At 40.8% G+C, this 23,452-nt stretch overlaps 1 protein-coding gene across 1 annotated transcript in view; it reads right to left on the bottom strand.

The window, feature by feature from the left end:
* Nucleotides 1–16,813: 16,813 nt before the first annotated feature.
* KCNK9 (potassium two pore domain channel subfamily K member 9) overlaps nucleotides 16,814–23,452 on the bottom strand; it is an 84,379-nt gene continuing 77,740 nt past the window's right edge. Inside the window, exon 2 of the mRNA XM_048940425.1 lies at nucleotides 16,814–21,982. Coding sequence (XP_048796382.1) covers nucleotides 21,141–21,982 — 842 coding nt within the window. The 3' untranslated portion in view covers nucleotides 16,814–21,140. The remainder of the gene's footprint in view (nucleotides 21,983–23,452) is intronic.

Below are 23,452 nucleotides of genomic sequence, written 5' to 3'. Positions count from 1 at the left end.
AAAAATTCTCTGGAAAAGTAATCACACACTGGAAAAGGCTGCCTGGGGAAGTAGTAGAATCACCATCCCTGGAGATGTTAAAGAAATGTGGACATTTGATTCTTAAGGACATGGTTTAGTGTGCAATATTGCTGGTAGGTGTACGGTTGGATTAGATGATCTTAAAGGTCTTTTCCAGCCTTAATGATTCAATGATAGGGAACAGAGGGGAAGAGCAAGAGAAGCACAGTGTGACCTTGAGAGAGACCAGGAGAGCTGCAGGTTATGAACCGAGCACCAACTAATATCTGCTGCATTTGGAGAAGTGGCCTATTGTGCATTCATTAGAATTTGTTAGAGAGGCTATTTAGCCCATACTCAATCAGTAATAAATATATTAATTCATTTTAATTCATTCTATTGCCTCCATATTAATAATTGAGACAATGTTACTAAAAACCTTGACAGCTGATGGCAATGGAAAAAACCATGTTCATGGGTATGTCCCATTGAAAGAATAAGCTTCAGGTTTACTACATGGTGAAAGAGATCTCAGTTTCTTTCCTAAGTTCCAGATAAAATCCTCTTCTTATCCTCTCCCTTGGTGAAGGATTCTAAGATTTTGCAACGGTGACACATCTCCAATTTTCTTGAACACCTCCAGGTATGGTGACTCCACCACCTCCCTGGGCAGCCTGTTCCAATGTCTCACCACTTTCTCATAGAATAAATTTTTCCTCATATCCAACCTGAACCTTCCCTGGCACAACTTAAGGCCATCACCTCTCATCCTATCATTACCCGGGAAAAGAGGCCAACCACCTCCTCACCACAACCTCTTTTCAGGTAGTCATAGAGAGTGATGAAGTCTCTCTTCAGCCTCATTTTCTCCAGACTAAACAATCCCAGTTCCCGCAGCCACTCCCCATAAGTGCTCCAGACCCACTCCAAGGTCTCAATGGAATCACTGTAATGAGGGGCCCAAAACTGAACACAGTACTCAAGGTGTGGCCTCACCAGTGTCAAGTACCAGTGTCAGAATTGTCATTTAATTTGTCAGTTTGTAAAATAATGAATGTAATATGCTTATTTTCTTCAACATTTTATCTTTCTTCCCCACCTAGACTTTATATCCTTTTGTTTAAAGAGCTGAGACTTCAGTTCATAATAATAGTAATTAAAATAACTGCAAAAATAATAAATTACTAAGAATACTTTCATTGTTACTAGAGAAGACAAATAAATGCCTGCTAACTTTCATAGAACCATAGAATGGCTTGGATTGGAAGGAACCTTGAAGATCATCTATTTCCAGCTCCCTGCCATGAGACAGGGCTGCCAGCCACCAATTCAGGCTGCCCAGGGCCCCATCCAATCTGACCTTGAATACCTCTGGGAATGGGGCATCCACAGCTTCTCTGGAGAGTCTGTGTCAGTGCCACACTGCTCTCTGGGTAATAATTTTTTTCCTAACATCTAATCTTAATCTCCCTTCTTTTGGGCTAAAGCCATTCATCCTTGTTCTACCACTGTTAAATTTCAGGTACTCTGACTCTTCTGAGATACTTCCACACTGTTCCATGAATCTCTGTGCAAATCAGTTTCCCTTGTATTCTTCAACTAGATGATCTCCTGTGGATCCTTTCCAAACCGTATTATCCTCTGACTGTGGTATACTAATGCAATTGGCTAATGATGCTCGAGTTGGACACTTTATCTAAAAAGTTATCTCCTTGTCTGGCTGTCATGATATCAAAGGTTTCCAGTCACTGAAGTAAATAGGAAATACAGAGCTCAGTTGAGTGTACTTAACTCTGAGGTGACCTGACAGTGGCCTTTCAGTATCTAAAGGTGGCCACAAGAAAGAAGATGTCAGACTCTTTAGGAGGGTCTGTGGTGATAGACAAGAGGAAATGATTTCAAACTTAAAGAGGGTAGATTTAGGTTGGATATAAAGAAAAAGTCTTTTACAGTGAAGGAGGGGTGAGGCACTGAAACAGGGTGCCCAGAGATGTGGACGCCCCATCTGTGGAGACATTCAAGGCAAAGCTGAACCAGGCTCTGGGCTACCAGATCTAGCTGTGGATATCCCTGTTCACTGCAGAGAATTTGGACTAGATGACATTTAGAGGTCTCTTCCAACTCTAAGGATTCTATGATTCTGTGGTTCTATACGCAGTAGAGAAAAGGAGCTTCTTGATCTGCTTGTGACAGGGAATCATAGAATAACAAAATAATTCAGGTTTAAAGGGGAACTGATCATGTGGGAATCGTTCCATCCTTCCAATTCTGAGACAGCTCTACTGAAAATCAATTGATCTGCACTAGTCTAAAACGAAGGGATGAATTTATCACATCCTTCTGTGCATTCACATGATGTTGTATTTTCTCAGCAATAATCCTCAGTGTAATAAGTCTTCAACAGCCCTGCACCATTTCCTGACTTGCTTTTCTTTACATGTATGCATCAGCAATGCCTTACAAGAGGCAGAGAAAAAATACCCCATATCCCAGCATCTACTCTTGATACCTCACTGATATATTGCCATGGAAACAAGGAAAGTTTGAAATAAAGGCAAATGTGCTCACTTTTCTTATTTTTCAGTAGGGACTTCAAAATTTACAGTGATATTAAACAAGCTGTGTACCATCTGCTTATTGAAAATTGAATGCAAACGTTTCTTTTCTGACTTCTGGAGCTGTAAATCACAGCCATGGCATATACCTCCAGGAGTATCCTTAGAGGTGGTATGTGAGTTCATGCAGCTTTCTGTCCAGAAGCTTAATATATGAAAAATAGTTTCATCCTTCGGCAGTGGATGACATAGAACAGACTGAACCTAAATGGAAGGAGACATGTACTGGAGATAAGCAGAGCCAAGAAATCAGCTGCTGGCAGAGAATCTAGAATGTGTAAGTCACGTGGCCTCCTGGTTATGTTTCGGGAAGGGGAATTTTTTCAGATGGATGAAGTGTGTAGAAGAGTCTTCACAAACATACAGGCATCATTTTTCTCTTCTAAGGTCACTGTCTCTGTGAATAAGTTGAGTCAAGCTCTTCTGAACCACAAAGTTGAGTCCTCTGCTTTCAGAGAGAGCACTATGAGTCTCCCAGCTAATGTGGAAGATTTATTCAGATTTCTTCCTAATAAGAGACACCAGAGCATGGTTTCTGATTAAGTCAATGGGAATAAGTCAGCTAATTGGAGGATGCCAATTTCCATGTACAGCATCATTTCTGCCAACTCCCACTGAAGTCTAGAATGGATTTTGGTCTCTCTTGAAGTCATATGCCACAGACCTAATCCTGTCTTTGAAGGAATGCTGTTACTTTTCAGATCCCTAATCTCTCTCACTCCATTGAGAATTCCACTAAAGGAAACTTTTGGCATCACTTTGAACACTGTCTTTATGACCCTGACACTTGCCTGTCTCTGCAAGGTGGGGTATTGCTCCCTGCTCAGAAACCACTGTTATGGAGCACAAATATATTCCTGAGATGAGACAGTTCATATTCAATACTGGGCCTCCAGCAGCTTCCCAGGGGACAGGAAGATGTGTCAATGATGATGATTGCAGTTGCTTCTCTGCCTCGAATTTCCCAAGCCCTTTCCCGAGTTATTGATCAAAGAGTATACGGCTCTCCCAGTTTCCATGCAGTCAGGAGTGGGGGTGGCATGGAAAGGCTGACTTTCAGCTGTCCTTATGTACAGAGTCACTTTCTTCTCCTAAAACAAGAGGACACAGCCCATTCCTTTTTTTTTTTTTTGCTCCCCACTCAGCATGCAGCTCTGCTTTGCAGGCAGCAACCATTGCAGGGCCATTTATCTCCTGCATGACTTCGCCTTTCCCCAGCGAGAGGCATTCGGGTAGCACTTGCAAACAGATTGTGTTTTGTTGCTGTTTCTCTGGTAATCAGACAGTTACACTAATAATCATGTCCTTAACAACCTTGGCTCCTGTTTATCACAGTCTTCTTTGAGAATGAGAGCACCCTGTTCATTCAGCCATCCGTCACTTCATCACCCTGAATGATTAATGTCTGCCTACACAGCCTTCACACAGCTCTCCCAGAGAGGCCATGAAGCCACATGTGCAAGGTCTCGTGTCCAGCAGAAAATAGGCGTAAATATGGTGATAATTACCAGTGCCCCTGCAGCCCAGAAAGCCAACTGTATCCTGCTTTGCATCAAAAGACATGTGGCCATCAGGGCAAGGATGATGATCTTGTCCCTCTACTCTGCTCTGGTGAGGACTCACCCGAAGTACTGTGTCCAGATGAGGAGTCCTCAGTACAGGAGAGACATGGACCTGTGTCCTGAGGAGGGCCACAAAAATGAACCACGGGATGAAGCACCTCTCCTGAAAGGACAGAATGAAAGAGCTGGGGCTGTTCAACCTGAAGAATAGACGATGATCTTTGAGGTCCTTTCCAACCCAAGCTATTCAATGATTCTATGATTATATCTATCAAACTAGTCTTAATTGCAGGCGACTCTTTTCTGTTTTGTGCTGAGGTGGGTTAGTCCGGCCAAAGGCCAAACTCCTACCCAGCTGCTCTCTCTGTGTCCCTCCTCAATAGGACATGAAAAGGAATTAGGATGAGAAAGCTGTGGGTTAAGATAAGGACAGGGAGATCGGTTGCAAACTGCTGTCATAGGCAAAACAGATTTTAGCTCAGGAAAATTAATTTAATTTATTGTCAGTTAAAATAAACAGTGATGAGGCCCCCTCTCGGTCTTCTCTTCTCCAGGCTGAACATTTCCAGGTCTCTCAGACTTTCCTCATAAAATGCTCCAGGCCACTCATAATCTTCGTGATCATCTTCTGAACTCTCTCTAGAATCAATCTGTCTTTTTGAAGTGGAGAGGCCAGAACTGGACATGGTATTCCAGATACGACTTCACCAGGGTGGAGTTAGACAGCCCTCCCTCAACCTCTTTGCAGTGCACCCCATGGTCCCATTGACCTTGTTGGCCACAAAGGTACACTGCTGGCTCATGGCAAACCCATTATCCAGATAGATTTAGATCGTGAGAAGAACAACAACAAAAAAATTAAGCAATACTTCTCCCCCCTTCCCAGGCTCAATTTTGCTCCATATCCCCAGGACACTGAGCAGTGCAGGGAATGGGAAGGGGATTGCACTCAGACCATCCCCATCCCTCTGGGCAGTTCCTTCCTCCTCACACGCTTCTCTGCTTGAGTGGGAACCTGTAACAACCAACAGCCTTTCAGGAGCACCCTGCTCCCATGGGGTTCCCCTCCACCACAGTTCCCTCAGGAAACGTCCCCCTGCAGTGGTGTGAGCAAGAGAAAAGTTACTTGCTTATGACTACATGGGTGGTTTTGTTGTGGGTTTGTTAGTATTTTTCTATTAATTCATAGGAAGACTCTCAGGAGAGTGGTACATATTAACATATTAGATTATAAACACTTCAAGGAAGCAATTTGCCTCAGTGCTGTCCGCCGAGCTGAATGGCCTCATTTTTGCATGGCATTAAGCACAACTACGGTCAAAATAACATAGAATTATGAATAGAAGACTGAAGTAAGAGTAGGGGGCACTTTCTGCACTTGCTTTTTTCTCTTCCTTGAAACAACCTCAGTTCTACTGGTGTATTTGGAACAACCTCAATTCTGCTGATTTCCAGGTGGGTCCATTAGCTGTCTCAACTCACATGTGCTTTGTTAGAAGGTAGCAGCAGTTGAAATGGGAAGAGTGCTTCTGTTCCTGCTCTTTGAAAAAACAATGGATGTGAGCTGGCTTTTCCACATTGCAATTTTTGACTGGATATAGGAGAAGACCAGTTTTCTACAGAGACTTGAGTGAAATGACACCAAGCTGAGTGTTGACACTATAGAAGGTAGGGATGCCATCCAGAGGGACCTAGACAGGCTCAAAAAGTGGCACATGAGAACCTAACGAGGTTTAACAAGGCCAAGTGCAAGGTGTTGCACTCAGGTCAAGGCAAACCCAGATGTGAGTACAGACTGCTCTTGTGAGACCCTAGCTGGAGTACTGTGTCCAGGCCGTGGGCCCCCAGCAAGGGAGGATACGGAGCTGTAGGAATAAGACGAGAGGAGGACCAGGAAGATGATCCAAGGGCTGGAACACCTATGGAGAAAGGTTGAGGAAGATGGATTTGTTTAGCTTGGAGAAGACAGGGTTCCAAGAAGACCTTATTATGGCCATCCAGTATTTGAAGGGAACTCACAAGCAGGAGGACCAACTTATTACATGGTCTGACAGAGACAGGACAAAGAGAAATGGCTTCAAACTAATAAAAGAGATATTTAGGTTAGAAGTTAGGAATAAATTTTTTTTCCATGGGTGGTGAGACAGGTTGCCCAGAGAGGTTGTGGATGCCTCTGGAGACATTCAAAGCCAGGTTGATGGTGCCCTGGGCAACCTAATATGATGATAGGCAACCCTGCCCATGGCAGAGGGCTTGTAAATAGTTGAACTTTAAATTCCTTTCCAACCCAAGTCATTTTATGAATCTATGCTTCTATAGAACAGGTCTTCAATTCATTTGGACTTTCACGTACCTGTAGGGCAGGCTTCCAGAGCTCTGCCTTTCATTCAGACTCTGGTTGTCTAGTTGTACTTCTTGTTAGTGGATCTGTCAAACTCAATTGACCTGTCTGCTTCTTGGAAGCCTCACAGAGGTGTCTCGCAAAGCCACATTGCTCTACAGGTCACTGTAGGAAGAGACTCAACTGGAGAACATCTACAGGACAACAAACATGGTGTGATTTCTGTTCTGGATTTCTCTCTTTCTGTCCCTCACCCTCAGGAGAGCAGACACTAATCATTGCCTCTAACAGCTCTGGGTGATTAATATAAGTGATTTAGCGCCTGGGGATTCACCTTCACACAGAGATCGATGGTTTGGATGTTTTCTACATTATTACCCTTTCAGCAATTACCTCCCACAGACACTTGCATTCGTGTTAATGAGCCAGAAGTTATTAGCCTCCATAACCACCATCTACACGTTTTACAGCTCTTCCTTTATGACCACATCTTACAAGCAGTCAAATCTACAATATGAATGAAAAAGTCTTTTCAGGAGGCATTTTGGAAAGGAAAAAAAATAAGGGTGAATTTTATTAGTGTTAGGATGAGAAAGATAACACGAGTGTGAAATCAGAATGAAGGACAGTTCAGGCCTTTGGTGATGCAAACAGTGCTGGGATTTGCCCAGTTCTAAATGTTATGGTTTCTGTTTAATTGGGTACTGCTTTGTCTTGGAAGAGTGAGAAAAAAACAACAGGGAAGAGTGTGAATAGCTCAGGCAGGAACACCGTACAGATAGAACGAGCACAGTGGTGTAATTTGCACATTTGCTAGATTTACTCAAATGAGCAAACTTCAGCATCAGACTAGGATGTACAAAGATTAAACTGCTTTACATAGTGCTAGAAAATGACCTGCTGAAAGAAGCTCCACAGAGCTCCCAGGTGTCCTGGTGAACAACAGGTTGGCCATGAACCAGCAGTGTACAACTGTAGCCAAGGACAAGGGATGCATTAAAAAGAGTGGCCAGCACATTAAAGGTGGTGATTCTCCTCCTCTACTCTGCCCTCATGAAGCCACATTTAGAATACTGTGTCCAGTTCTGGGCTCCCCAGTTCAAGAAAGACAGGGAACTGCTGGAAAGAGTTCAGCGGAGGGCAACAGAAATGATAAAGAGCCTGGAGCATCTCCCATATGAGGAAGGACTGGGAGAGACCTGTGACTGCTCAGCATGAAGGAGACTGAGAGGAGGATCTTATGAATACTTTTAAATATCTAAAAGATTTGGAGTCAAATCTTTTTGGTGGTGCCCAGTGACAGGGGAAGGGACAAAAGCACAAACTGGAACCCAGTCAACAGGAACACTTTGGTTTGGTTCATACCATCCCAACACTCATACTGGACAGACAGTGTTTTACAATGGCAAAGCCAGTATAGAATAGAAGGAGATTGTGTTTTTGCACTATCTTGAGAAAATTCTTTCAATTCTTATTTTCAAAGACAGAGAAGAGTACATTCCCAAGGAAATCTTTGAGTGCATGTTTTAGCATCCTTTTATTTATACAAACAAATTTTTATAATGTAGAAATTATGAAAGAACAGCATAGCAATAGGATAAATGTGAACATCAAAAAAGTTTTTTACAGTAAGGGTGGTGAAGCACTGGAACAGGTTGTCCAGATATGTGGTGGATGACCTGTCCATGGAGACATTCAAGGTAAGGCTGGATGGGGCTCTGAGCACCATGATGTAGCTCCCTTTTCACATGTCCTGTACAGCAGAATTGTGCAAAGTGAGTACAGAGCATGGGCCAGCTCTGAAATTCCTTGTGATCAAAATGTATTGGATGCCCTTCTTTTATTCACTCCCAGCTCAGCCAGAGCTGTAACACATAACCATAATGCTAAGAAATGGCAGCTTGTCTGAAACTGTATCAAGTGTTAAAGCCAAGAGTTTCCATTAATAGTCCCTATGTAAGCGGCATAGTACATCGACTTCATCTATGGGAACATTTTCTTCCCTTCCTTCAAGTCAGAATTTCCCAGCAGTGAACTGCTAGAGCCAAAGTTAGGCAGAATATAAGAAGCAACAAGTCCTTTGTACCTCCATCAGTGGCTGAACTTCAACTGAAATCTCAACTAAAGGTTTTCCAGAACTTTGGTTTTCTGCCTTATCATCTTTTTTCTTTTTTCTTGACTCTGAAGATCCTAGAAATGTAACTTTCTTTTTCCTAAAAAACTTTTAATATATATATGTAACTGAACTAAATGTTTCCTTCTCTTGGTTCTAAATGGTTTGGTTTCTGTTTAATTGGGTATTGCTTTGTCCTGGTGGAGTGAGAAAGCATAACAGAGAAGAGCTCATCAACCTGTTCTGTACTGCTCATTATTTTGTATGCCTCCAACACAGTTCCTTCATTTTTTTCCCTGTCAAATGTCACTGCTTTTACAATAGGCCAACTGAACTGAAGACATTACCTTAGGTGAGAAGGCTGCAGCTCTATGGTTGCAGCGTGACTACAGACAGAAACCCATTTTCAGCAAGTGAAATATTTTGTTTGCTGTCAGCCAGTTGAAGCATACTGAGCAGGCTCTCACATTTTGCTGTAGGATGCTTAATTTCTTTCCATTTCTTAGACAGGACCCGGGCACGCTGTTGGTAGACAAACTTCAAGTAGTCAGGCATATGTGACTTTGATTCAGATTTATAAAGCTCATAGAATCATAGAATCATAAAGGTGGGAAAGGACCATTAAGTCCAACCATCAACCCATCACCACCAGGTCCCTCAGAGACACATCTACCCTTTTCTTGAACACCTCCAGGGACAGTGACTCCACCACTCTGCCAGGCAGCCTGTTCCAATACCTCACCAAGATTTTTATATGCCTATAGACAAAATGTTGGATTTCTTTTCTCTCTGTTTTATTTTTCTGTTTTCAAGATGTCTAATTTTCCTGTAGCTGTTAAGAAAATTTCAGAGCACATGCTCTTTTTCAGATTCTTCTGTGTATGCCTCTGCTACCTGGGTCCCTTTTAAAATGTGGTTTTCAAGTCTTTATTATTGATTGCTCAATTAATTACTCTAAAAGGCTTTTTTTGCTTGCAAAAGGAGTGGACGGGGTTCAATGACTCTTTGGCTTGTCTTTCTATGCTGGATAAATTGAGATTATAAAATATGCTTGTAAATACCACTTCCAAACCAAAGAAATTTTTGACCCTAATTGATTGCAGAGACGTTATCTGATGTAGCACAGAAAATGTATATGAGATTACTCAGTTACATTTATCTCTGTGCTTTAAGAGTTTGTCTTCCCCATTACATAAGGAAGTCTTTATGAGCATTTTTCATTGTCGCTTTAATGTAGGCCAGATTGTACAAAAACTGTGTCCCACCATATAGGATATGCTTGCCCTGTTCATTCATTTGTAAGTGAGCCTCATAAACAAGATCAGATGAAGACAATGATGACCATCTGATCTACAGATTAAGGCTACGACAGCCAGTGAGTTGCAGTGGGCAGAAATCACATGATAAGGACAATGTGATGTCCTGTATCTGACATCAGTTGTGTTTTACCTGGAAGGCAACAACAGTAAAGGTTGCCCAAAGCTCTGTCCCAAATGAAAAATCATGCCTGTGCCTTGCAGTAGCAGGGAGCTAAAACTAGTATGGAGACCCATTTCCCATCTTCTGTTAGGAAGCAGTAGATAATTTTATGAGCAAAACTCACAGGAGAAGTTATGCTGTTGAATTCAGTGTCCTAAGATCCACAAAGGTGAGGTGGGGGCAGTCCCAACAGTTCACCACCATGCACTGACTGTCCTTAGAAGTGCTTCCCTAAACACATTCCTTTTCCTTATTCTGTGCTGCAATCTTTTGGGCACAGCATGGTTGGACATTCGATGAAGGTTCATACTTCACTCTGCACGTACTTTTGTCAAAAAAGCTTTTATTGCAATGCAAAATATCCTCTGTATATGACATCTTTCTTCCCCCCCAACCCCCTTAAATTTAATGAGTAATCCTTTCTGGGTTTTTACATTGTGTTTCTTGAGTGTATGTATGAATATATATACATATCTATATATCTATCAATCTATAGATATTATATTAATACAATCATATATAAATCTGGACCTATATCATTTTTTATATATACACATAGCACTAGATATGTGTGTGTGTGCATATACATATATATACATCATATATACACTGTATGCACATATATGCACACACATACATATTGTATTATCATAAACATCTGTTGGTTGTCAAGGAACTTTTCTTTAACAAAATAGGTTCCATCAGTGGATTTTACTTCTGTAGTGCAATTTTACAGGAAGTTAACATTTCCACATTCAATATAAAAGAAACAATATACATTTGAAAACGTGCCATAGGATTTTTAATGAAAAAATTAGAAAAGTGCATTATTTTACAACACTACAGTAAATGATTCTTTTTTTTTTTTTTTTTTCTTCTCTGTAAAGACATTGTAAAATATATACAGGGTTGCTTAGTGCATTCATTACAAAAGAAAGATGCAATCCCTTGCATAAATTACATATTGTACAGGGGTTCGCTGTCTACTTGGACTTGTAAACATTTGTGTGATACAGTTTTCATTCTTTATGTAAGCTGCAATACATCTTATTTTCATTTCACTGTTGTTGCATTCTAACTCCAGTACGGCATTCTAAGGCCATGTGTGAAGGCATCCTCTCCCATTATGGAGAAGGCCAGACAAGGAAATGAAAACACAAAAGAGTTTTTAATTTGGTTCTCTGTAATCACGTTATCACTGATTTCACAAATCACATCTTGATGCTTATGACCTTCTCTTTCTCCTTTGCTAGGACCAGCTCAACAACTATGTTGAAGTTAGAGGTCTGAAATGAGCAGAGAAAACTGCTTACAGGAGGTAAATTCTCAGTGCAGTCCACAGCCAAGCATCTATAGCATTCCTCTTTCCAAAGGACTTTGCTTCTAGTGCTCCGTGTGCTGCACAGAAAATGTATCAACCAGGGCAGAAATGTAGGGACTTTTGCTCTGTCTCAGGTTGTCGAGGGCCTTTAGAATGCCGTCAATATGCCATCAGTAAGTACGCATATGCACATTCAAAGAAGTACAAAAATGCACCAAAAAGTGTCAAGAGATCCAAAAGAGACATAGCATCAACACACACTCACAAACACACACATACACACGCGCTTCTGTCTGAGCAGGAAGGCTCAGTCTCCAAAGTAGGAATCGCAATTTAATTTCAACATGTATGTGTGTTTGGAAGAAATCCAAGAATTTCCATACAAACTCCTTAGGTCCCAAATTGAACACTTTTATCCCTGTTTCTCTTAGATGAACAGTTTGTTGAAGTAAGAAATTGCACCTTGAAGAGACAGTATCCACATTCTTTTGGCCTACTGGAAACAACTTTTAAGCCCCCCTCCCATTCTCCTTTGACCTATCCAGCTCCAAATAATTTTGTTTGCTGTTATAACACTAAGATCAAAAGTTTTAGTCCATACTCCTCAATGGCAACAAACAGCCACACAAATCTTAACAAGTCAAGGGAAGAGGAAAAAGAAAACATTTTTTTCTTCCACAGATCACTCCTGACCAGGCAGAAAAGCAGCAGATGGATTATTGGTTGTATAGCACATTATAAGAACCTTCCTGCTTTTACCTTCTGTAAAAGAAGTTCAGATTAGGGTTGCATTCTAAAGAACGAGCCAGTTTCTCATTACTTCTCTTCATTAGCTACTTGTTAAAAAGGTTTGTAGTAGGCAGAACTTCTGAAACATTCATGAGTTTGCTTTTATCATACAGGGTTTAACCCAACAGTGCTTGCATCCAAACTAACTTTGGGTGGACCGACCAAACTTGTTAAAGACTGAGAGGCACCCAGATATCCAGGAAATAGCTTAATAAAATCTACTGCTAGTGGAACGGTGTCTCAACCCTCATGTAACCCGGATACCTGGATCTCAATCTTGTTACACAGTTAGTGTACCTACTCTGCAGTATCTGCATAATATTCCTGCACAACTAACAACTTGGGCACAATGTACATGCAACTGAGCAGTCAAAAAGGAGCATAAGAGTAAATCAGCATGAGATCAGGATCACTAAATTGTGTTGAGTTCTCAGTGGCGAATACACCAGATCAGTTGCACTGATCTTCAGAAAAAAATAGAAACAGCTCAGTATTAACAATAAAGAGAACTTTCCTACTGTCATCTCTGACTGCAGTATCATTCCACGCTGGGAATTGAAAATATATGCTAAGAAGGAGCAGTATGATATCCACCTTTGCTGGAAAATGTATGTGACAGGAATTCTACAAAGAATAATCACATGGAAAGAGCTGTCATTGAAAAGCAACTGAAGCCAAGAAGCTGAAAACTGCTTCAAATCAGAGAGATCAGAGAAGCATATAAAGTTCTTTAAAAGAAACACCAGAAAAAAAAGACTATGGATCTGTCCAAAGGCTCTGCCACAAACACAACAGAAACTCTGGCTTCTTTGTGACACTGGGAAAATTTGTTTCCTGTAACAGGTATGGTGTCTCAAGAGAAGTCACAAATGAGAAAAAAAAAAGAAAAAAAAAAGATAAATGTTAATTTGCCTCCTTTTTCAAAGTACAAATTGCTAGAGTGTTGCTTTTCCCCCTCTCCTACATAATATCACAATTCTTTACTAAGCCAAATGCTGAGCAATGAGACCCAGCACGCCCTAATTTCACAATCCAAGACAGACACTTGCTTGTCAATCTTTGCAACTCACCTATGAAGAAGACAAGCAGTGTTATTCATATCTTACAAAAGAAATACAGATGGTCTTGGATTCCCAGACATTTGCTGCTCTGAGCTCTTGCCCGGTGCACTAGAAATGTGTATTAGAAATAAGCCTCAACCTTCAGCACCTTCACTCAGAAGCCAGGAAGAAATCCACTCTGTTGTTCTGTAACCTTACTCAGAGAAGGCTTGGGAAGATAAACTATAAAATCAGCTCCCTCATCAATCCAGCTTGTGATGGAGGAACTCAGTTGTACCATCTCCATTCACCTGTTTGCAAACCGTCCCTATGCTCAGCCCTCCCAGGCTGGCAGATTTGGGCTCTCCCTTAGAAGCACGAGCTATCTCACACAGCACAGCTGAGAACCTTCAGAGATGCTCTAAAAGGGTACCAGTACCATGCTCCATCCTGAAATACTCACCCCTCTAGATCATGCCATCTCTCAAAGACACACCTCTGGTTCTTTTCTCTGCAAGTAAGACAACATCAGGCTGAAAGCCGACCTCCACAAATACATTTAAACCTCTATTTAGTTCAGTGGGAGTTAAACACATCACTCCATATATCAGATCTGAGCTGAAATCCTTTCCTTGCATGCTCCCATGAGCAGCTCCAGTCAATGTGCCAAGATGACACTGTCAACAGGACACCTGTGGCATGACCTCCATGTCAGCAGTGACACTACCAAGCAGGCCTTTTGGAAAGTAGACTTCAGACTGAGATCTCAGACTCTGGGAGGCCAAATCATTTACATGCTCTACTTCAGCTAATCTAATTAAATAATGTTATCAAATTAATTAGCCTTTTAACAATAATTATGAATAATAACGATGAATAATTATGGGGATATGGTATCAAAGATGAGCAGGGACACCACAATCCAAGTCTTTCTGAGCCACTGTACAGATTTTAATTGGGCGACAGGATGGATGATGCTGCTGACCTCTCCAAAGGACAGTGGAGCAAAGAGGCTTTAGGAGACACAATCCTTCCTGCTCCCAGTTTAACATCAACATTGTAATGTGGTCTCACCAATGACAATCCACTCCACCATGAAACTGCTCCATCCTTCCCACATCTCCTGCCACTCCTGCCTTGGAGGACAATGGTAGATGGCTAGCAAAAAGGCTAAACACAGAAGACATGGGTTTTTTCCTTAATTTGGAACCACATCACAGACATTATCTACACACAGTGACTAAAGCACTGTGTCTCTTTGCAGGCTTACACTGTTTGCACTTTTTGCTGATGCCCAAGCCCTCCACGCAGGCTAATGTGTGGCATCCCAGTCAGGGCAAAAGTGGATTTCACCCATGCAGGTTTGTGCACTTCGCATTTTGTATTTGACTCCCCACATCTTGTTTTTAATCAATCTGTAGATTTCTTTTGTCAGTAGTAATTAGAGTGGAACATTTCCTTCCCCAGGGTGCAGTTCTGTAACATAATGCTTTTCATTAATGCATGACGGGGGAAAGTACAGAATGTGGTGATCCTGGGTTTGAACATACATCTACAAAATGGCAAGCTAATGAGTTAATGTCTGAGTAGGGAAGGGGGGAAATATAGAAGAAGCCAAAGGGGACACTGCCTGTGCAATGGATCTTTCTTCTAGCCTCAAGTATACTGCTCAGGATAGAGCAATTACTGCAAGCTGTTCCACAGACAAGATAAACGATGAATCAAAGCCAGGCTAGCGGTATCAGAACTCATGCACAAGGAAGATGCATTATGGTGCATAGTTTCAATTATTATATTTGCTTGTTCCACTTGTGAATTAGCCAGCTATAATAAATGTTATCATGCTGCTGTTTGCCCTGCATTTCTCAAAGTGAACTAAAAGACGAAAGAGTTTCGAACTGTAGATATTAATTACTAATAAAACTGCAGCATTAATTTTTCTTTTCTCTCTTTTTTGTCTTTCCAATCTCTTTTGAGTACTAATGTATGACAACACTCCTTACATGGTCAGAAAATAAGGTGAAGGAGGGCTCTGGGATATTTGCTAATTACAGTATTCACAAAAGGAGAGACAACAGAATGCTGAAGGCTCTGGGGATAATATTTCAAGCCTAAAATTAGCAGCCAGCTTTGGTTGCCTGGATTCCATGAAGCAAACTACAATTGCATAAGTTGTACATGTTGACTGCTATCTCCAAGTCTTTCTACTCCCATCATTAGGTTTAGGAAAATTTGTTCACAGCAAGCACTAGTTGGAGACACAGATATATCTCAGAGTATGTAGAAAGAGTCTCTGATTGCAGTTTCAGTAAGAGATGTATAAATAGAGACTCATCCTAGTTTTGGGTGTTGCAACCAAATTGGCTAGGTTACCATACTGAAAGACTACATGACAAAAAAATTGCCCTTGAGACTTTTATTTCTCTTCAGCTTACCAGTTCACAGCAACATAAAGACACCAACTCCAGAGGATAGTCCAGCTAGGGCCAGCTCAACAGCTGTAACATCCACCTCAGGTATGCAAAACAAACCAGCATTACTCAGGCTGAATAGTGTCTTGCTTTCACTGAAGAAAGCAGTAAAAACCTGACCCACAGATCAGGAGAGTCATGAATGTGAACTCAGATATGGGTTAGGAAACAGGAGTGGTGAGCAAAAATCATCCACAAGACAATTTTTGCTCAAGCTAGTAAGGCCAAGCATAGACTATGTCTGAGCAGAGAACATCTCCCAGTCTGATTCTACCCAGATCAAAGCATGACAGTCTTCAGAATTACCTCACTGGTGTTTTTGATTGGAGACTACCCCTCCTCTTGAGAACAATGTCTTTCTTTTCTTTTCACGGTGAAAGTTTTTCTGCCACGTAGATGTTATCTATATCTTAAATAATTGCAAACTGCGTTTTGGAGAAGGCTGCCAACAGTTTTCATGGCTCTAATTCAGTCTCAGAGCTCAGATTAACTAGCGTAAGCGTCCCAAAGTGCCTTCCATCCGTAATCAATTTCTCTGTGTCCAATGTCATTATTCTATTTATTTTTATTTTGGTGCATCATTATGGTGGTTAATCCTTTTCACATGGTTTGTCTTACTGAAGTTCCCAAAATAAAGTTTGATATTAAAGACAGATGACAGGCAGGCTGCTTAGAAAGACTATTTCTTTTTCAGCTCTGTGAGTATTATGCAGTTCTAGTTGTTGACAGTAGCGGTGGCACGATTCTCGCTGCAATTTGTGCAGATTCCAGTCAATAACAGTGTCTTGTTGAAATATGCATTAAAAAGTCCATAACATTAGTGTAATGGACACACTCCAACACATCTCTCTGGTCTGGCTTCCTCATAAAGATTTTAAATGACTGTCTTAATTGGATCCTAATATTAACAGGAATATTACATAAAGCTAAATGAGGACATAAACTCCAACTGAAAGCTACTTCTACCCAAGCCCTTGCTCTCTGGTCCGCAGAGGAGCAAGGGAAAGGAACATTTCCTTTCTCCATCCCGATTATATTGGCTGCTCTTTTTTAAGTTTTCTACAATGAATGATTCCTTTTTTTTTTTTTTTTTTCCATAACAAAAGCTTCAAACCTATCACAGAAAACAAGAAATTATCTTGCTCAAGATGAATGCACAGAAATCATGATTCTTCGATCGAAGCACTAAGAAACTGATGAGACAAACTATATTACAGTAGATTAATTTAGTCACTTTTTTTTTTCCTTTACGCTGATGATTCTGTTCTAATGAGCTACTACAGAAGAATCCAAAAAGAAGTCTACTGCTGAATACCACTGTACCTCTTCTCCATACAATAACAACCAAGACCTATTCTGCATCCTTTAACTAACATCCAGACACCCCATCTAGATAAGTCCCATTACAATTATCCTTGTAAAGCATATCTATATATACAAAGTTCTGGCAAAGAAGCCCTAGTTAGGTCAGTTGGGACCTTCCTTGTGTAGTGATGCAGACCAAGCAGAGTTGTGTCTGTACAGTTCTATTGTTTCCCCTTTTGTTTCCACATCGCAGCATGCTCAGACAAAGCTATTTTGGTGCTGTACTGATCAAACTAATTTTTTTTCCTTTGATAATAATATGAAATATGATAGGATAATAGGGTTGTTATGTAATCAAAGTTGACAGCAGGGAGCTAAATTTGTGTTGTTTTGATGAACAGCACATTAGTGTGACATAAATAGATTAATCTGATTTATTATTATTATTTCTAATGCTTAATAATAGGGGAAATGAGACTCTGGGGAATGACAGTGCATCACAAAGTGATATCAAAAGTCTGCGTGCTATGGAAACATAGGTTAGGTACTTTGGATATTAGAATGTCTTCTCATGACTAGACCTGCTTCTGAAGAGTGACTAGACAGCAAGAAAGGCTCTCCTGAAAGAAATAATACCTTAAATGGAATAAAACCAACAGCGTACCAGAGAAAATATGCTGTGAAAAGCAGCACTGTGGAAGAAAGCTGATATTCACATAGGTCAGTAAGTAGTCAGAAATGGAACAGGCAAAAATCACCTTTCACTGACTGATTTTGCATGTTCTGCTGGAAAGCTGGTATTAACCCCTGACAAAAGCAACTTTTTTATAATGCTGCCTGTTCTAGCTCCAGACAGCCCAAGTCATTATTCACACATCAGTCAAGTACCACCAAAAAAAAGAGAGAGAGAAGCATTTTCAGCATATTTTGCCTGGTTTACCGAGGCTTCACACAAACATTCTTGTATCTGTGGCTGCTCACAAAGAGAAGTTCTGTAGGAGTTCATGTGAGTATCTGAATGCAAGGAGGCTTGCAAAGAAAATGTCCTGCCACTTCAAAATCTCATGCGCACCAGAAATACAGAATGGACAGAATCGTGAGTTCTTCAGACAGAAAGTAGAACCATATGAAAATAGTTTTAAATCCTAAGGAATGCAGACACTTTTCCCAAATGCCCTCCCACCAACTCACTGTCTGAAAAGCATCACTGTGGATATGGCCCCTTCATATCAGCACACATACATTTCGTTATCCACATCCAGAAACTGTGACTACGCTACACAAGAGCATTTAGAAAGCCACTGTGTTTTAACAGAAAGACTCCAATTGGCAGACAGCCCATGACCCACTAGATAAGCTGCTCCCCTGGTTAAATACCACCTGTACTAAAATATACCCTTCATTTAACTTCGTTTATGGTTTCAGAGAAGAGAATGAGTAATAACTCAGCTGGAATATAGCTTTGAAATTCTGGAGTTCAACACGATTTACAGGACATTTAAAATTATTTTTGTACGCAGCAGAAACAGAATTTTCTTTTTCTAAAAGGAAGAAATGAAAGGCGAAGCGATGCTTTCAAAAACGTAACTGCTTTTTGACCAAACTGTTCAAAGTTTTGGTTACAAGTCCTGTTACAAACGTTTTTCTTTAATAGGCAGACGGCATTTCACCCTCCTGAAATCCGTAACATCCCAAAGATTTCCTGCTTTTCCCAAGTGTCATGTATACATCAGCACTTCTACATGATGTGGACATGTATATACTCTTTCTTTTCTCCTTAGCAGGAAAAGAAACCTACAATTATTTGCAGTTCTGGGATACTGTCAGCAAAGCTATCAAAGAGAATTTGACAGCACTGTGAACCCTATGGGCCACTCTTCAGAAACTAGCTTCTAGGTGGTTTTGACTGGAGTGCTTTAATACATCCTGAAGCTGCTTTTCGAGGTACTCTTGCTTCAACACTTTTGCCATCAGCACTTGCCTCAGGACATGGTGCAAGCAGCACATCATTAATGCATCCAGCATGCTCTCCTACTACACTGACAAAAGTTATTCCCATATGCTAGGCTGGAAAAGTTCATTCTCATCCATCCTCATTACGAATTCTAAGTAATCTAAATGGAGATTTTCATGCCACAGCATTTTAAAATCCCAAAGGAAGTTACACGTTGAACTTAAAGGTATGGATCCTTGCTTTTCATTTACTTGTTGAAACACAAATATCAAAATTAGGAGAACACAAATGTGTTTGATATTGTTAATAACTTAAGGTCAAGGAGAACAGAAAAAGAAGGGCGTTCCTTATTTCTCCCTTTTAATGCTCTTTATAGATGCCCTTTTGAAAGGATATCAATGTCCATTAGCACACAGAGCTTAGAGCTGGGTTTTTTTGTGAAAACACACTATCTACCAAAAAAAAAAAAAGTTAAATATAGAGGATTATTGCTTTTACACTGAAAGCACAAAATGGTAGAATCAGCAGGAGGTGCATAGTGCCAAAAAAAGATGTGCTTTGTATGACAAATTAACACAGAAGGCGATTTAAAAGATAGGATTAAATCAAAGACAATGTTGCAGGTTTATAAAATTCCCAGTCCTGCCCCCGTCAAATCAAAGATAAATCTCCCAAAGCACTAAATCTTATGTAATCACTGCAAATTCCTATTGTCTTAAAAGGGAGCTGGATTAGGCCTCTAATTTGGTTTTGTAAAGTCTGTTTGGTCCAGATGAGTAACCAAGCAATGGACGATCTCCAAGGAACAACTCTATCACATGGTCTCAACATCGTCTACTACAGCTTGCCAATGCAATTACTCCCAGTGGTAACCTCTAAATACTGGAGTAAAGCTGATTTTGCCCATGAGTGCTAAATGCATTTTGCCTTTCCACATAGGAAAGAAGCAATATCACATCTAATCTCACAAGTTCCCAGTGAGCCAAACACAAGATACTGTCCCTTGAATTCTTCCTGAGACCAACAAAGGCTTTCCATTATTTACAAATCAAAAGCATTTAGAGACAATCATCTTTATTTTTTATTTAAAACAAGGAATGCTCTGTCACTATTATATAAGAAAAAATATACATCCACCTATTTATACCCATCCTAATCCAAGCATTCCAAAAAATAGAATTCCTATTCATGCAGGTAATTGCTGCACAATAAAATAATAATAATAAAATAAAAATAATATTATTAATAATAATTTTTATAAATAAAATAAAAACAACAAAACACACTCCTTAGTTCCAACAGGTTTTCCAATTTACCTTAAATAATTCCATCTGCAAATTGTTGGAACAGTTTCAAACGGTGAAAGTAAATATAGTTAAATCAATAGGATTACTTGCTTTTGATTATTAATTCCATTGCTAGTTTTTTCTTGTGTTTTTATTATGCATACCAGTTTTACAAAGTGCATGCTCTATTTTACTTTTTAAATTTTGAACTGGCAAGTTAAAATGATCCATCATTTCCTGCCTTTTTGTAATGATAATACAATCTAAAATCTAGCATTAAAAAATTTACCATGATACACCTGGTATATTGACTGCTTATGGCGCATGCTTGTCTTGGCAAATAAAAAAAACAAATTGGCTCCCCTCCCCACCTCCCCATTCTGTTTGGAAGCAATCGAAAAGATAAAAGCAGGCTGGAACACAACTGCCTCAAGGGAAAAAAAATAATACCTGATGCTTTAATTTTTGTCGCATGGCACTAGTTGTGGAATTGCACGCTCACACACCCACACACACCCAACACACACACAAGCACACACGCACGCTGCAACCTGCCCATGAGGAAAATAGTTTATTAGGTCAGGAGTGCCAGTGGCACATGAAGGCTCCCAGCTGTGTGTGCAACTTTGGATTTGGTACCCACTTCACGTCACCTTGAATCCTCTGACATCCACCGAGGGGGTAATGTAAGGCATACTTTGCTGGAACAGTAATAATCCATGCTTCATGCTCAAGAGCTGAGTCTCAGAGGAGGACTGGCTTTCTCTACTCCCTTTGGCCTCACTCCGTCTCACTCAAGGAACGGAAAAAACAAAACAACAGAGAAAGACTGGAGAGAACAAGGAAAGCAAAAGACAAATCACTTTAAATGGACTTTCGCCTTCTCATCAGCCTGTGGTTATCTGTAAAGCTGTGCAACCCAGGTGAGATGGAGCTGACAGGAGATGGGAAAAGGCTGTTTTTTAATGTGCTTGGCGAGATCTCCTCTATCTTGTAAGAGATGGAGTGAAAGTACTGGGGGTTCAGCTTCGAGCTGAACGAATTTTGGTGGGACACCACCCGGCTGGTGTACTCATGGGACCTGTAACACATGCAGGAACAAACTGACTGAAGGTCTGTTACTTCGGCCTTGTACCGTGGCCGACCATGCTGGGAGTCCTCTTGGATGTGGATAATCATGCTGTTGCGGTTCCCTGCCAGGGACGCCCGTTCCTCAGCATCCCGCCTCTCGTCCTCACTGTTCATGGTTAAGAACCTGAGAACAACCAGATTTAGAAATGCCCCAATGACTGTCAACCCCACTAGAATGTACATAAAGCTAAAAGCCACGTAGAGAGGCTTCTTTTGAAGGGCCCCTTTGGTCTGCAGGGCCACATAGTCTCCAAAACCTATCGTAGTCAATGTTATAAAGCAGTAATAGTAAGCATGGAAAAAGCTCCATTCCTCGTACTGGGAAAAGGCTGCTGCTCCAATGCAGAGTGTTCCCATGCAGGAGAAGAAACCCACAGTGACCATGTTTTCCATGGAGACCTCGGTGCTCCTCATCCCACAGCACTTTTTGATGCGTTTCAAGAGGTACTTGACGAAGGTGTTCATGCGCTCGCCCAAGCTCTGGAACATGACGAGTGTCAGTGGGATCCCCAGGACCGCGTAGAACATGCAAAAGGCCTTTCCTGCGTCTGTTCCCGGGGCAGCATGTCCGTAACCTGGGAGGGGGAATGAAAACACAGGACAGTCAGCAATTAGTTGATCACTAACAGCTCCCTGTTCAGACAGGCTGCACAAATCACAGTGACTCCAATGCTGCAGGCAGGTCCAAAGCAACAGCGGCTATGAGGGCATCACCGTCACAGGATTTTCACATTTTCTTCACATGTATCCCCTAGCCACAGCAAACAATACACATTAAAATAAAATTGTACACGCAGGACTGGGAAAGATGAAAGAATCAGCAATCCACCTTACTTCTGCAGTCTTCTAAATACTGCATTTATTTGCTAAAGAAATTTCATGTCCATCCTGCATCACACACAGTACAGGAAATACTGAAAATAGGTGACCTCGACAATATTTCTGAAAGGAGTTGGTGTTGCCCTGCCCCAAAACCAGAGTACACCAATAGCATCTGAATTCTGTGTCTGCTGGCAAGGGTGAGTCAACAGCACTGTTGCCAGCAGACACAGATCAATGGAAGTCTTTTTAAAACTGTCTCCCATACAGAATAAACCTTTCTCACAGGCACCATTCTGAAAGCCATTCACTTCTGAAAACTGGAATGCCATAGGATTTTAGGGGTTTAATATCTGTTCCACCTTCAGTTACTGAAGAATAAAGAACTTACCAGCATCTCTTAAGAGTTTTACAGCTTTTTCAAACAATCTGGGAAATATTATTTTGCCACAATGCTAAACTAATCCGGGACAGAGAATGTTCACAGCATATTTTCCAGAAAGTAAAATCACAGCTAGACCCTCATTCTAAATCCAACAAGCGTAGGATTCTGTTTCAAAATGATGTCGATTTTTTCACATTACACTGCTTTACATTTCACAAGATTGCAAGTGATAGTACCGAAGCTTCCAAAATAGGATGGCTGGGAATCCTGCAGACATGGTATGCAATGACCATGTGGGTACCACTATATAGATTTCCCTTAAAGACAATGAATAGAAATCCATACTTCTCAAGTGCAGTACTTCTCATCTACATCTAGATGCCTAAAACAAGTCACTAACTTATTCTCAGGATACACCTATTTCTCTACAGTGATTATAACTGAAATCACACAACAGACTTCAGCTGAAGATTAAAATACATAAATCTAGGTATCTACATGTGTGCTAAGAGTCCAGGGTACTTTTACAGTCAACGAAGATTTAATAAAAATAGGCAGCGATGAGTTACTTAACTGCCATTCCAACACCTGTCTACTGTACATTACGCTGTGGAGACACTACTGACTGTTCCATTGACTGTATTCTCTAGGTCCCCATTAGACTGACTAGACACCTAATGACTTCAGAAGATTCTAGGTATCTACTGCACAGGCTCACAACCACATGGAAACACCCCAACATTGGCATCTTCATCAAAAGCACAGCTCCACCTTCAGTGACTATCACAACGTAGGTGCCTGCATTGTAGATACTGAAGATTTAAATCCACACAGAGGCATC

The sequence above is a fragment of the Lagopus muta genome, chromosome 3 (assembly GCF_023343835.1).
Source record: "Lagopus muta isolate bLagMut1 chromosome 3, bLagMut1 primary, whole genome shotgun sequence".
NCBI classification, from domain to species: Eukaryota; Metazoa; Chordata; class Aves; order Galliformes; family Phasianidae; genus Lagopus; species Lagopus muta.
Note: the sequence above shows the minus strand (reverse complement) of the source record. Positions and strands in the feature narration are given on the sequence as shown.